This window comes from Fukomys damarensis, unplaced genomic scaffold, assembly GCF_012274545.1.
Source record: "Fukomys damarensis isolate Sample0158 unplaced genomic scaffold, DMR_v1.0_HiC HiC_scaffold_24, whole genome shotgun sequence".
In the NCBI taxonomy this organism is placed as follows: domain Eukaryota; kingdom Metazoa; phylum Chordata; class Mammalia; order Rodentia; family Bathyergidae; genus Fukomys; species Fukomys damarensis.
The window spans coordinates 69,255,819-69,271,537 of record NW_022900936.1 but is presented as its reverse complement, the minus strand read 5'-3'; the positions used below and the strand labels follow the sequence as shown (position 1 = coordinate 69,271,537).

The 15,719-nt window shown below is 51.6% G+C and overlaps 1 protein-coding gene across 3 annotated transcripts in view; it reads left to right on the top strand.

The window, feature by feature from the left end:
• The first annotated feature begins 81 nt into the window (after positions 1–81).
• Positions 82–15,719, top strand: part of Ttc21a (tetratricopeptide repeat domain 21A) — a 28,434-nt gene continuing 12,796 nt past the window's right edge. The window contains exons 1-12 of one of the 3 annotated variants that reach the window (XM_010618453.1): positions 82–254; positions 1,495–1,624; positions 2,401–2,511; positions 3,164–3,330; positions 4,403–4,525; positions 6,431–6,588; positions 8,210–8,294; positions 10,068–10,166; positions 11,172–11,364; positions 14,080–14,177; positions 14,326–14,526; positions 15,203–15,332. In XM_010618453.1, the coding sequence (XP_010616755.1) occupies positions 228–254; positions 1,495–1,624; positions 2,401–2,511; positions 3,164–3,330; positions 4,403–4,525; positions 6,431–6,588; positions 8,210–8,294; positions 10,068–10,166; positions 11,172–11,364; positions 14,080–14,177; positions 14,326–14,526; positions 15,203–15,332 (1,522 nt within the window). In that variant the 5' untranslated portion in view covers positions 82–227. Of the gene's footprint in view, positions 302–1,494; positions 1,625–2,400; positions 2,512–3,163; positions 3,331–4,402; positions 4,526–6,430; positions 6,589–8,209; positions 8,295–10,067; positions 10,167–11,171; positions 11,365–14,079; positions 14,178–14,325; positions 14,527–15,202; positions 15,333–15,719 lie in introns of all 3 variants that reach the window. The other 2 variants (XM_033755894.1, XM_033755895.1) reach the window with 2 other exon arrangements.

The following is a 15,719-nucleotide window of genomic DNA, read 5'->3' as shown; positions in this document are numbered from 1 at the left end:
AGCGCGGGCTCGCTGTCTCGGCGCTCGACTACCAGCGCCTCGTCACGTGAGCTCCGTGCTCCGCCCACTCCGCAAGACGCCGCGCTTAGCAACCGGCCAGCAGCCAAGTTTCCAAGGACGCGCGCGCGTCCGACAGCCGGCTGCTGGAGGTGAGCCGAGGACTCAGACCTCTGACTTCGGCCCGGCGCTGCTCCTCCACGCCTGAACTTGGCAACCCGCCGCCGGAGATGAGCGGCAGTGACTCCTCCCTCCTGGTGCGTGGCCCGGCGCAGTTCCTCTTCGACGCTTCGCCCCCCGCCAGGTGACCCCCAGCCCGGCTGCTCTCCAGCCACCTCCCTAGCTGCTCCGCTCTGTCCTCTGTCCGGCCTGAGCTTGCCTCTCTCCTCCTGAGGAGTGTCTTGCCTGTGGTACCTTCCGGGCATCCTGGGCCCCAGATTAGCGCCCCCTCCCCTACCCGGTCCTGTACCCTGAGGTCCCCCAAAACAAGTCATCCCGTTTCCATTATATTAACCCCCTCTACCTCCTGCTCCAGCGTGTGCGTTGTCTGCCTCCCCGACCTGCATAGATGCCATCGCTATTTGATCTCCTGACTTAAGTTGCACCTCTTCCCCTTACCCATCCTCCAATCCCGTCAATGAGAAATGTCACCTAAATGATTCCAGGCTCACTCACTTTTTATCTGCTAGCCCAGGGCCACCACTCTCTCTCCCCTGATGGGCCACAGCAGCCTCCCCTGGTCTGGTTTCTTCTGCCTCAGCTCCCTTTACCAGCATACTCCCTGTTGCCCACCCCTGTGCACACACACCACCACCCCACAGCAGCCAGAGCAGTTTTTACAAAAACATACATCTGAACACATCCCTCCTCTACTTCAAACCGTTCCAACTGCTTCCTCTTTATTACCTTTAAGATGATGACTGGATTCTTTTCATATGGCCCACAAAGCCTTTACAATCTAACCACATCTGTCCCCAGCCCTAATATCCACAAACCTGAGGGGAAGTGAGACTTGGCTTTGAATCCCTACCCCATTACTGCATGACCTTTGTCAAGCCAGTGTCTAAGGGCTTCAGCTTCCTTAACTGTGAAAGAAATGGAGAAAATCATACCTAAAGTAATGAATTAAATCCCTTGGTAACAGTTCCCAACAGGTGGCAGGCCCACAATAAACTTGTACCTGTGTACTGTTCTTCACTCTTTCTCCTTATTGCCCTCCTAAAACGAAACTTGTTGAATTCTACATCACATTTTAACCAGAATCTGATGGTAAGCCCTAAACAAAGGCTTCACAAACTTGTTCCCAGGAAACTTCACATCGCTCTTCCCAGGACCGCTAAAGGACTGGGTGAAACATGAACTTTCCCCCTTTCTCTTCCTTTTGCAAAGCCTTAGGAGTGGGGGTGGACAGAGAAGGGAGCAGGTCCCCTCCCATCTAGGTCAGAACAGAGACAGGGAAGGACTGGGGCTATCACAGCTGTGTCTTTCTCCATGCAGGCTGGGATCGTGTACTATAGCCGGGAAAAGTATTTCCACCATGTGCAGCAGGTTGTAGCTGTGGGCCTGGAGAAGTTCAGCAATGACCCCGTGTTGCAGTTCTTTAAAGCTTACGGAGTCCTCAGGGAAAGTAAGGACATGGCGTTGTTGGCCTTCTGACACCAGGCACGAACCCAGGGCTAACCCAGCTCTGGCTGCAGCTGGATGCCTACTTATATCTTAGTTGTGTTTCATGGAAACTATTTTACTGAGTATAATACAGACTAATCCACAGAAGCCAAGGCAATCCTTACCTAGATAACCCTTGAGAACTCAGCTCACTTGCTCTCTGCTCCTCAGTTTCCCTCTATAAGATGAGTGGCTGGAGAGATGGCTAATTGAACTAATTCCAGGCTGTAGGCTGGTTGTGCAGGTAAAAGAGGAGGAAGTGTTAGGTGTAATTACAGGCAGGTATGGGAAGAAGAGGGACTTGTGCAGTGCTGACTCACATCAGAGGGTTCCGTGGAGCTGCCTGTGCCAGTATCAGGGAACATGAGGATAAGTGTCCATCATCGCTCTGGAGCACCTAGCTGGGAGTGTCCTGCCCGAGGTCCTTATTTAAAACTAACCACCAACTCCTAGTCCCAGCCTTACAAGTATCCCCACAAGTACTTGAAGGCACATCACTCAGCTTCCAGATACCAGCCCCTGGCAGTCTGGACCATGGTGCTAGTATCCCTTTAGCAGGAAGGGAAGGTAAACTTCAGGGAATCTAAGCTATAGGGACCTTTTGGCCCAATTAGTCCCCAGATGCTGAGTGAGAGCAGGTGGTGCAAGCCATGGGTCAGCCCTGGTAGGAATCTGTGTATTGCCAGTTTCCTGCCCTCTGGGCCGAAGCCTGAAAGCATAACTGTGTGGACTCTGCAGAGCGTGTCCAGGATGCCATCAGCGAGCTGGAGAATATCCGCAGTCACCCAGACCTGTCCCTGTGCTCTGCCATGGCCCTCCTTTATGCTCACAGATGCTGTGAAACCATCGGTGAGTACAGCCCCTCTGAGCCAGGCCTCGCCCAGCAGGAAGAAAACGCACTCCAGAAACACACAGCCCCAAGGTCGCTGATGGAGGACTGTGAGGAGAGGCTGCTGCGGCTCCTTCCCCCAGGAGCCTCAGAGAGGACCTCATGCCAAGGCCCAGTTAGTAGGAGCCAGCAGAGGGTGTGAGGGCTTCTCCTTCCAGATCCCAGGAATTGGGGAAGGTCCTTCATTCTTTTGCCAAGATCTTGTCAGAAAAATCAAGCCCATATAAATAATGTCACCCCTAATCTCCATGTCTCTAGAGTCAGGGAGAGGAGCCAGGAGAATGTACAGCTGTCTTCTGCCCACCCAGCACGAGTTGTGGGCCTGTGACCAAGGATTCCCACTAGTTCTGTTTGCTCTGCACACTACTGGCACAGAGCAGAAATGGTAAATCTCAGGGCAGACCGTGTCTAGGCCCCAGCAGCCCCTCCCCGTGGCATTGCAGAGCAGGTATTGCTGGTGCCCAGGCCCTGGCCTGGCCTGTGGTCAGCTGTACATGTTGAAACTGAGCCAGGGTGTTCAGAGCCACTTCCCTGAGCCTGTGGCACCCGTGGAGGAAGCAGGAAAACCTCCTTGTCCTAACTCAGTCTCTTCCTCTGCCCTTGAATTTACAGATCGAGAAGCAATTCAGGAGCTGGAGAGCAGCCTGAAGGAAGTCCGCAGGCTGGCCAGTGAGGCTGCCCTGTACTATGCCGGCCTCTTCCTCTGGCTCATGGACTACCACGACAAGGCCAGGGAGTATGTTGACCACATGCTGAAGGTCTCCAGCGGCTTCAGAGAGGTACCGGCCATCCTGGGGGCAGTGGCTGAAGACAGCAGCATTTATCATAGTGGGGTGGCCCACGACTCCCTCAGAGGGTGCTAGAACTGGGGGAGGGCCGCCCCAGGGTGAGCAGAGTGCATCACCCATGTTGTCCTGCAACACAGTGGCATTCGTCCAGAATCTCATCTCTAGGTTTGCAGAGTCTGCATTATGCTTTTGAAAGAAATCTTGAATTCGTTTGCTGACATTTAGAAATCAGAAAGTTTTTACCTAAAAGTCCACATTTCCTGGTTCTTTGAAAATTCAAATGAGCTGGTCACACAGAGCCATTCCCTCTCTGTGGCAACTCGAGTAGTGGCTCGTGTGCACTGGGGGTGTCATATCCAGTGTGTCTGGGTCGACGTACAGTCTGATGCTCCAGGCCATGAGTTCCTGGCAGAGCTGGGATCGCTTTTCAGGGGTATAAACATCTGTTCTTCGCAAAAGGAATGAAAGAAAAATCTGACTTTTTAATCTAAAAAGCATTGATACACATACACAGTACATAATGCCTAAATATGGCCTATCCGTGACATTAAAATTTCAAAGAGGAGGAGGGCTTGTCTTAAAAAGCTCTTAAGGGAGATATAATGGAAAAAGAAAAACACTGTTAGGCCACCGAGGGACAGGCTTCCAAGTATCCCTGCCCCAGTCTACTTCCCAGGCCTGGCCTCTCCATCTTCCCTGCGAGGCTGGAACCAGCCAAGTCCACAGGCTCAGCAGGGCTGCTGCTCGCCTCTTCGAAGGGCATGCCCGGGCTTCAGCACAGAGCCAGCCCCTGGGCTGGTTCCTGACCCCTCCCACCTAAAGTCAGCGGCAAGTGGTGAGAGGGGGGAGGGCGCAGGGGTGGGTGGCAAAGGGCCACCCAGGCTGTGCTGTGGATTCACGGTGGCAGATCAGGCGGGAGGACCTGGTTTGGAGCAGCGTGAGGCTGGGCCACCTTGGGATCTGCGTGCTTGTGCCAGGCAGGACAGCAAAGGGTGGGACATGCGCTGGCAGGCCAAGCCCACTGAGGACCACTGGCTTATTTTCCCTCTTACCTTCATCCCAGGGTTATGTGCTTAAAGGCTGGGTGGACCTCACCTCAGAGAAGCCACATGTCGTGAAGAAGTCCATCAAGTACCTGGAGCAAGGAATTCAGAGCAACAAAGACATGCTGGGGCTGATGGGGAAGGTGGGCAGAGGGGAGGTGGGAGGTGGGAGTCACTGGGCAAGCCACTGGAGCCAGGGATCTAGCAGAAGACCCAGGCCAGAGCCACAGGCTCCAGTGCCTCAAATCCAATAGATAAGAAGTCCAGAGAGAGCCAGCAACTAGCCCAGGTTGCACAGCAGCCCAGGGTTCCTGCAAGTCTTACTGCCCTCCTCCTCCTCCTTGTGCGTGGAGGGACTCAGGGTTGCTTTTAGGCTTTGTTCTTTCTGGACTCACTCAGGCTTTCTCTCTTTCCCTCTTTCTTGACTTCCCTCATTGGCCCTTTACTCCATATCTTCACTTTTTCCATTTCAGTCTCTGTCTCCCGTCCAGTTCAAGTTATTTTACGGCCATAAGAGAAGGGAGGCATACATTTGATGATGTTTTGCATTTTCTGACCTTAATTTAAATTAAGTTGCTTTTTTTTTTCCTGTTGTGGCCCTCACTGACTCAATCATTGAGAAAAAAAAAAATGTTCTCTTATTCTTTTCTATTTGTACAACTCATTAAAACAGAAGGTCCTAGCACCTACACACACACACACACACACACACACACACACACACACACACACACACTCCAGTCCACACCAAAGTCCCGAAGAGTCAAAAGGTGAAGGAGGGCCAGAGATTTAGCTCAGTGGTACTGAGCTGCCTCACCAGTGTGAGGTCCTGAATTCAATCCCTGGTACTGAAAAAAAATAAAAGGATGGAGGAGAACAGTGCTTTCAGCAGTCACTCCAAGCAGCTCAGGCTGACCTTGCCAGGTGGTGTGTCCCAGGTTTTGTCAGTGCACTCGGGGCCTCCAGGCAGCAGCAGAAGCAGTGGAGATTTGTGGTGGGAGGCTTGGGGCAGACCCTTGGGGAGAGCACCATGGCAGAGAAGCTGGGCTGTCGACAGTCACAGTAGAGGCTCAGCTGGCTCCCTGGGCACCACAGAGGCTGCGTGGCCCTGCGGGGATCCCCTCCAGGACTAGACACTGGCTGTAGGCCAGTAGGGTGACCCAGCAAGGCCACTCCATGGCCCTGGTCCTTTGCCCAAGGGCCACTCCACTGAGAGCCCTCCACTGCCCGTCCTGCAGGGGTCATGTGTGGCGCACCTTATCAGGTGGAGGATAGTGCTATTGTTGGGTTTCTTTTTTCCTGCGTCATGTCCGTCACAAGCAAATGTCATTTTGGACATCTACATCGAGCCAGTCCACAGTTGCACGGGTAGGGTGTCCTTTACCACCTGTTGTTTGGATGGTAGTTTGTTTCCCACTGCACCTGTAGAAAGAGAGCTGCAGAGAGCACATTGCACGTGACTCTCTTCTTTAGCACAATGTGCTCTTGTTTTTAGTGAGATGTCCCTGGGGAGGGGGCTTGCAGTAGGGCTAAGCTAAGCCAGCTTCTCAGAATCCACTTTCAAGTCTGTTAGCGGCCTTGCCCTCTGGTCCTCTGACCCTCAGGGCAACCTCAGGACTCTCAGGAGAGCCTGGTGGCTGGAAGGGCCTTCGGGGGCAGGACCCCAGCCCAAGGAAAATCTCTACAGCAAGGCCCGAGAACCATAACTGATTCAGAGATGTAAACTGGGCCTCAGTGAACATCAGTTCCCGGTGATGAAATTCAGGAAAATAAAATAGAGTGAATGGACAATTCGTGGAATTGGAAAATGCCAGGGACCTTAGTTCTCCCCCTTGGGTGACCCTCATGAGGCCTTGCCCTATGCCAGGTATGCCTAAGCTGCCCGTGCTCAGGATTCAGGGTCCACATAGGAGCCCAAGATAGTTGACACCCTGGTCACTGAGTGATGACCCCTCCTTGGGGGCTCTGAGGACCCCCTGGCCCCACCACACAGATCTGACCTCATCCTGTGGAGACTCTGACCGAGGCTCCTCTCTGCCTCCTGGCAGGCAACCTACCTCATGATGCAGCACAACTACTCGGGGGCCCTAGACGTGGTGAACCAGATCTCTGCAACCTCGGGGAGCTTCCTGCCAGCCTTGGTCCTGAAAATGCAGCTGTTCCTCGCTCAGCAGGACTGGGAGCAGACAATGGAAACAGCACACAGGTGAAGGGTGGCTTTCACTGGCCAAGTTGGGAGAATGTGGACCGGAAGGTGACTCTCACCTTTGGAGGTGTTGTGATAGTGACAGGATTACATTGGGAGACAGGATTGGCATATGCAGACGATTCCGCCATCACAACATGAGGCCAGGGGATGTGGCCTAAGATAAATGAATCAAGGGCCGAGGATTTAGCTCAGTGGTTACGCCACCTGCCTTACAAGTGCAAGGTCCTGAGTTCCATCCCTGGTACCAAAAAAGAAAGATAGAAATTTACATATCATTTAGAAGCAACGTGGAGGAGCCAGGCACAGTTGTAGGTACCTGTAGTCCGAGTCATTTGGGAGGCAGAAGCAGGAAGGTTGCAAGTTTGAGGCCAGCCTGGGCAACCTAATGAGAACCTGTCTCAAAATAAAAAAGGCTGGGAACGCAGCTCAGTGATAGGACACCTGCCTGGCCTGTGTGAAACCCTAGCTTTCATCCCCAGTGCCGTCAAAACAAACTTTGAGACAAAAGGTGACTCTGACTGAAGAGTTCTAGTAGCAGGCAGGGTACATGAGTGAGCCAAGCAACAGTGATCAGGGCTTCTGGGGCCTCATGGAAACCATACTCCAGTACCGGGCGGCCCTGAAGCCCTGGGAATGGAAATGGAGGCAGGGAGGAAAGTGTACTGGAGGGCATTCTGAAGACAGACTTTCCCGCACAACTGAAGGTGATCTCTTTAAATTCTAGCACCCTGTTTTGATCACAGATTTTAAAATGTACGATCCTGGGCCAGGGATTTAGCTCAGCAGTTCTGCCACCTGCCTTGCAAGCACAAGGACTGGAATTCGATCCCTGGTACAAAAATAAAATAGAATAAAGTGAAATGTGTGATCCTAATTTTCTTCCTGAAAAGCATTGTGGAACAGGACTCCTCATGATGAATTGTTACTGAGTTGTAACGTAATATACAACCCGGTTCTGAAGAAAAGTTAAAATGTGTACAACGCCCCTCCTTCCCTGTGGGGGGATGCAGATTGCTCTGCTGATAATGGCAGTGGGAATTACAGAGGTCCTGGCAGCAGGCTGCGAGCAATCTCGCCGCTCTTGCCCTCGGTGCTGCACGGGCAGTGTGCCCTCTCGCCCACTTAGTACACACCAGGTCGCCCTTGGCACCAGCTTTCTCTGGTTTGTGGGTGTGTGTATGTTGTTGTTGTTTCTGTACTAGAGAGTGATCCAAGGACCTTTGCCCTGAGCTACATTTCCAGTCTTTTAAAATTTTTATTTTGAAACAGGATCTCAGTCAGTCACTAATTTGCGCAGGGTGGGCTCTCACTTGCAGTCCTCTGGCTTCAGCTTCCCAGAGTGCTGGGATTACAGATGTGTAATCCAGCAAAATTTTCCTCTCCCCTCCCCGCAGGTGTCACACGCATCACTTCTATCCTGTTGGCCAGAACTTGGCTGCATGGCTACAGCTCCCCTGCACAGGGAGGCTGGGAAGGGTCGTCTGTGTGCCTGGCTAACGCGAGAGCTCTAGCATTAAAAGAAGAATGGAGAATGAATATTAGGAGACAGTCTAAAGTTGCCAGTACCCCATTCTAGACTTGCCTAGCAATATTCATGTGGCTTCTCTTCCTGTTTCAGAATCCTTGAAAAAGATGAAAGCAATATTGATGCCTGCCAAATACTAACTGTCCACGAGCTTGCGAGAGAAGGAAACATAACCACGGTAAGTTGTTTCAAGACTCAGAAGCTGAGCACCCCCTACCCAAGCCTCCTGCCCCAGGGACTTAGAAGATGCCCCTGGGTCTCAGTTTCCTTTTCCCCGTGCTATTCCCGCCAAGGGTCTCTGTTCTAGTGTGGCCCTTTGGGCAGAACTGAAGAGAGAGATGGGCAGCCTCCAGGAGCAAGACTGACGCTCGTCCTGCCGCCTGCTACCTGTGGGCGCCTGTGTAATACAGATGTTATTTGCGGGCTGTGAGGGAGATAGAAGGACCAAGTGGGACGAGAAATGGGACAGTTTGGGACTGTTGTCAGTATACTACAGTATTCCAGTCTGTGTTAACTGCTAGTAGAAGCCGTGGTGGTATGGCCGGGGATTTAGCTCAGTGGTGCCACCACCTGCCTTGTAAGCACAAGTTCCTGAGTTTGATCCCCGGTACAAAAAAAAAAAAAAAAGTCATGATAGTGTTTCAGAATTGAGCCCATTTCTTTTTGTTTGTTTGTTTTACTTTTTGGTTTTGGTGCCAGGGATCGAACTTGGGACCTTGCACTTGCAAGGCAGGTGGCGGAACCACTGAGCTAAATCCCCAGCCCAAAACCATTTGTTTTTTGAGACAGGGTGTTGCTATGCAGGCCACACTGGCCTTGAACTGCCTCATTCTCCCAAATGCTTGGATTATAGGCTCTTGCCATCATGCCCCACTGTAGGAAGTGCTACTTTTTTAGGGAATGATTGGACTTGCTCAGCCCCTGACCAGGTAAATGTGGCTCCAGACTTGTTTCTAAGCCTTGTGTGATTTTCCAAAGAAACCTAAGATTGCCTTCAGATGCAGTAAACAACCTTGAATTCTTAATAAAGTGTCAGTACTTGGACAGGGTCTTCTTTTCAAAAAGAGTGTGCTGTTGCCTAAACATTGCCTTTTGAATAAAGAGAACACATTGCCTTATAGAGGGTGTGGCAAAGCAAGTCTCCATGGGTCTTGGTGGGGAGAGGAAGCCTCCGGCTCTGCCTGCGTGGTTCTGAGATTGTGGGTTCTGTGGCAGAGAGTGAGATGGAGGCTACCATATAGATTTGGGAGGAACAAGAGACCAGGCCTGTCCTCAGCTCCTAGTCCAGGCTTCCTGGGTCCTGGCCTGAGGCTTAATCCCAAGGCAGAGTTATTGGTGAATGCCATCCTTTCCCAGCACCTCAAGCCCTTGGCCTCATGCCAGCCCCACCATGTCACCCTGGGTTCCTCTCTTGGCACATGTGTGCAGCTAGAACTCAGGACTCCCTGCTCCTGGGTAGAGAGTTGGGGAAAGGAGTCCATGAGCTTTCGTGTCTGTCAGTCCCTGACTGGTCGGGTGACCTCAGACCAATTGCCCAGACTTTCTGACCCTTCCTCTGCTATCCTGGAAAGTTTGGGCTATGAATCTGATTTATAGGCTGTTGGGAGTATCACTGGAAGGACAGAGGAACCACTGTGTTGATTTAGGTCGGTGTGGAAGAAAGGTCTGGCCAGTCCAGGTGGTTTGCTGCTGGCCTGGTGGGCTGCAGTGTGGGCACAGCACAACTTACCCCTACCACTGCCCCTTCCCCAGTGGGTCTGACAGGACAGCTTTTCTTCACATACTCAGGGCCAACTCTCAGGGAAATGATGCTCCCTAAAGCTCCACACCAGGTAGCATGGGTAGTTTTTATAAAGTCTCCCAGCTGTTACAAATGTGCAGCTAGGGTCGAGAGCCACTGCCTGATTAGTTTTACACACTGCCTTTGACAATTTCTGTTTTGTTCCTGCAGGCTACTGATCATGTTAGGAATCTGATTAAGGCACTAGAGATGAGAGAGCCCCAAAATCCGAGCCTCCAACTTAAAAAAATTCTTGTGGTCAGCAGACTGGTAAGAAGGTTTTTCCCAGTCCGTGTTTCTCTGCACTTTCCTTATCAGACATCTCAGCTTCTGCTCTGGGCAACTTGCCTGGTCCCTCTTCTCAAATGGGTCTGTTGGGCTGGAGCCCCAAGCTCTGATCCCTGCCAGCCTGTGGCTGATACTGGTGATGTGTGGGCTCCAAATCCTTAGCCCCTTGGGGTTGCTATGAAAACCAGAGAGATGGGTCTGTTGATGTTTCAGAGTGGTGCCACCATGCTGGGGAGCATTGCAGCTGACCCAGCCCTCTCCCAGCACCCTTGTTCCTGGGAAGGTTGGCCTCACCAGCCTCTCTGACATCAGGAAAAGGCCAAACAGACCACGTTGCAAAGAATCTGTGTCTTGGTCAGACCGTTCAGCTCCAAATCAAGACTTAGCAGAAGGAACTATAACGGGCAGCTCTGGGCCTCAGGAGCCAGCAATGAATTGTGAATGCCACCAGCTTACCATCTCTCCCTCCACATGTACTCTGAGTCCCTCAGCCTCGTTCCCTGCATAGAACAAGGACTGTGACTGACTGTACCCTTTGGGGCTCCTGGAAACAAAGAGCTTCTCTCACCCAGGTTCAATTTTTTAAAAACCCATTGGTAAAAAAGAAAGAAAAAAAAACTCATTGGTGACTTCTTGGAGCAGTTACTGTAAACACACAATAATGAGTCCCCCAGAGGACCCCATGGCTGGAGGCAGTTTCCACAGATGTGGCCCACGGCAGGTTCTTCAGGAGATAGACAGTTCCACAGACACAGCTCTCGTGGTCCTCCCTAGGCCTTCCAGAGTGTCCCCATTCTTTTTTTTTTTTTTTTTTTTTTTTTCTTTTTTGGTACTGGGGATCGAACTCAGGACCTTGTGCCTACGAGGCAAGAGGTGGAACCACTGAGCTAAATTCCCCGCCCAGAGTGTCCCCATTCTGATGTGGCCTTGCTTAGCCCGGCTGGGCTCACTCCCCCTTTCCCACTCCCTCCCATGTGCTCTCTGTAGTGTGGAAGGCACCCGGCGATTCTACGGCTGCTGAGCAGCTTCATGGAGCGCATCTTCCTGGCCATGCCCTCCTGTGCCCAGGTGGCCACGGAGCTGGGCTACCTCTTCATCCTTCAGAACCAAGAGAAGGACGCAGCTCTGTGGTACTCTGAGGCCACGAAACTGGGAGAGAACAGTATGGCTGCCCTGACAGGTCTGTGCAGGGCAGGGTGGGAGGTGGGTGTGGGCTGGCAGGCAGGCTCTCTGCCGTGGGCATCCTCCCGGAGTGTGTGGGCGTGCGCCGGGGGCATGGTGTGCAAGGCTGTCTTCCCATGAATCTGCACCTATGCACTGAAGAGGCACGTGAGTACTTCCTCGGGCTGTGACCAGACCCTCCTGCCCCACCTGACTGCCCTCCCCTGAAGACCAAGCTTCTATTCAGAGGGCCCCCCCCCCGTCCCTCCTCAGGCCCCAGGGTGTGCCAGATCTGTTCTCCTAACCCTGCAGCGCCCCTGGACTCCCCTCAGCAAACTTCTCTCAGCGGGTCCCTGAGCTGCTAGGCCTCCAGCAAGAGGAATTGAAGTAGCTTTACTTCCCTATCTGTCCAGATACTTTTGTCCTTTGTGCAAATGTCAGATGGAAGAGGGAAGGACTCAGCCTGGTGGAAAAACATGAGCCCTGTTTTCTTTTTCCTCTTTTATTTTGTTCTTTACCTGTTTTCATTTTACATTGTTTAAAGCCTCTGTTCCATGGTTTCTGTGAATTCTGGACCAGCAGTGTTGGGGTTGAAGAGCCGTGTGGTCCAGTGTTCGGGGCAGCAGGTTCATGGCCTGGCTCCAGGGTCCTGTGTTTAGGGGCAGTCGCTTCCCACTAAACACCAGACTTCTCCTGGGTATGATGCAGTGTTTTTGACTTTTGGTTCAACACATCAGGCTGATCCCTTAGAACCTTGACTCTCCTCCATCCGTAAATCCCATGAAAATGATGAAAGACATTTTAAAGAGATCATGAGTCTATTGCAGCCCTCGAATCAGAAAGTTACCTTCCTTGGACAGGTAAGGCAAATGGTATCAGATACATGGAAATGTTGAGCAGGTCTGGTAACCTGTAAACCAGGAGAAGCAGAGAAAGAAGTAGGCCAGCATTCCCCAAAGAGCTTGGGGAAAACAAGAATAAAGCTCAGAGTTACTAGAAGCTGGGCGGAAAAGCACCCCAGGAAACACTTAACAGGTGATGGCAGGATTATGGGAACTGCCCCCAGTTTAGAGCCTAGAATTAAGGAGGATTTTCTCTGGTACTGGGGCAGGAGGGAGAAGAGCAGTGCCCCAGATGACTTCCCACCATCAGCAGGACCGTGAAGAACAAAAACATTGGGTGCTCAGCACAAAGGCAAAAGCCCCTAGTGTGCTGGGCTGAGCCCTTCTCCACTTCCTCATTCTGGGAGAGCCCCATTGGCCATCGAGGGAAGTGCACAGGTCAGAAGGTCTGCCCTACTCATGGTCCTGGAGTCGCCTTCATTCGTATGTGTCCTACTTGGAAAAAATCAGTGACCTTAGCAGTTGGGAAATCTTCCCAGCTACTAACAATCAACCATCCAGTCCTGATTTATAAATCTCACAGTCTGAGGAGCAAAGAGAAGTCCCCATGTATAAAGACTTTTCCCCCTGAAGTACCTGCAGTGTTTAAGGGACTGTTGTCAGTAAGAACATGTTGCTCTGAAAAAGGTACAGAGAACAAAAAAGAGTTGTGAGAAATTACAAACATTATGGCAAAGTGAAAAACTCCTCAGTCAGGCTAAATGTTGGGATGGCTAGAATTGAAAACCAAGACATTGGTTAGGGAAACAGGGAGAAGTGCACCAGAATGGTCAGCAAATATTCCCCTCCCTACATCAAAACATAGCACAAAACCACAGTAATTAAGTCAGCTGGAAGCCATTGCTGGCTGGAATACACAGATGAACGGGGCTTAAGAAGCCTGATGTCAAATTGCTAGGTTGTCCAGTAACTCCTGGTCGGACCACTGGCTTTCCGTTATGAAAGCCATGGAGGTGAGTACCCATCTCATACCACATTCCAGTGGATGTAAGTATTTATGATTTTGTTTTGTTTTGCCTTGGTTTTTCTTCAGTGTATGCTCTCCTCTACCCCTGAGCTCCCTTAGTTTATTTTTAAACATAAAAATTAACTGAAATGTGGGATTCCTTAGGGATTCTAAACCCAACTGGAAACTCAGAAGCTACACAAAAAAAATATTTCACCTTTTACTCTAAAAATTTTAATCTACTAGATGACAAAAAAAATTGAAAAACTATTTAAAATAAAAGTGACAAACTTCAGTGGGGCTGTACCTGCCTGGCAAGTGCCAGGTCCCAAGTTTGATCCCTGGTACCAAATAAATAAATAAATAAATAAATAATAGAATGGGGTAGCTCTGTATGAAACAGTGGGAAAGTATGTTTATAAGATGGAAACAAGAACTTGTACGATGTTATATATGTAATTAGATTTCCTTTGGGCTTAAGCACAAACTGGTACGCTCATATGTGTACGTAAAAATGTGTATTTTGTTTGCTGTGGTGCTGGGGATACAGGGACCTCAGTCATTCAAGGCAAGACCACTACCACTGACTACATTCCCTGAGCTATGTTTGTCTACATTAATATCATGAATATTTAGGTCAGTGTTTAGAGGAACAGACCCAAATTGTTAATAGTTGTGGCCACTAGGAGGCTGTGAAAGCCAGAGCAAGAACCAGGGATGTTTTCTCATATTGCCGTTGGACTTCGGGTCACACTGTTCAATTTGTAAAGGTGTCGGGACAGATCCCCTGCCCAGGGCCCCTCCTGCCCATCTCGTGTGGCCCTCGACTCCTGGGTGCTGGCTCTGCTTCCGCGCTGGCTGCTCACCTCCACTGTCCTCTGAACAGGGACCATCTGGTGCCACATCTTGAAAGATGAGCTGGAGGAGGCTGAGCACCAGCTGGAGTTCCTGAAGGAGGTGCAGCAGTCCCTCGGAAGGTCTGAGGTCAGAGCTCCCGGGAGAATAGGCTCCTTGGGACCAGTCACTGCCCTCCCGGCCCCAAGTTACAGGCTGTGCAGCCAGGACCTCCCCTTGCCCCACCGACTCTGCCCCAGCTGATGTTGACTCTGAGACTCGGGCCTCTGTTCTGCAGGTGCTGGTTTTCCTCGAAGCCCTTCTGGCATCCAAGAAGCACAAGGGGGAGCAGGAGGTCACAGCACTCCTGAGGGAGGCAGCGGAGCTCCATTTCTCTCACACGCAGGGCCTGCCCCTGGGCCCTGAGTACCTGGAAAAGCTGGACCCCCCCTTCCTGGTTTGCATTGCCAAGGAGTATTTGCAATTCTGCCCCAAGCAGGTTAGAGGAAGGTCTACTTTCACCTGGGGGTGGGGGGGCCTGGAATGCCAGTGTAAATGGTGGCCTGCCTGGAGGACAGAGGCGAGGACGTTCCCCGTCCCGTGTCACCAGGCTGGTCTGTGTGTCGAGCGGCCAGGGAGCCCAGTGCTTTCCACACTTGAGCGTACAGCACACGGATCCCCCAGGGCTGGTTCCGGTGCAGACTCTCACATCATGGCGAGGCCTGGAGTCCTGTCTCTAACAGGGCACTAGCCCTGCTCCCTTCCTGTTCCTCAGCAAGAACACGGTTCCCTTTTCCAGAAGGCTTCTAAGAACTGTGTTAGTCTCCACTCGTCTGTCCTGCTTTCCCAGTCAGTCAGGATTCCTTGTGGGCAAGGATCATATTTTTACAAGTCTTAATACCCCCCTAATGCCTTGTAATGAGTGAGTCAGTCAACAAATACTGATTGAGGGTATTACTGGGTGCCAGACACCATGCTATAGGTGCTGGAGACAGTGGACAGAACAAAGTCCCCATTCTCTGGGCTCACGCTCTGGTGCTGGATGGTACAGAGGGGAGAGAGAGCATAAGCGTGGCAGAAAGGAAAATCCCTGCACTGAGAATGTTTTCTGAGGGCTGTGGGCGCCTGTCGCAGAATGGGGCAAAGCACCCAGCCAGTCCCTCATGTTCCCGCAGCCTCGGGCACCAGGCCAGCTCATGTCCCCACTCCTTAAACAAGCCGCTGTGATCTTGAGTCCGGTGGTAAGAACAGCGCCTGCCCTGGTGGACCCCCTGTATGTGATGGGTCAGGTCAAGTATCTCTCAGGTAGGTGCTCAGGTGGGGCTCAGTCCACCTGCATGGTGGTTGTCCACAGCCTCCCTCCGGTGGTGGACAGAAGTGCCCTGCTGTACCTGCACACTCTTTCCAGCCTCCAGTCCCCAGGGAGCCTTCCAGTGTCCCTGGCCAGCAGGGGTCTCTGCCACCCAGGCCTCTTATGCTTACTTCCTTGATCTGTGCAGGTAGGAGTCACTGAAAAAAAAAGTCACTGAGCTTCCGGGATGCACAGCTGGCATCCAAGTAAGAGGAAATAGTTAAGCACACAGTATTGTTATAAGGTAGTCAGGCTGCAGGGGTGGAGGTTTCCATGTTAAAAGGGTTGTGAGAGCCAGGCATAGTGGTAATACTTTCATCACAGCATTCTATCCCCATACC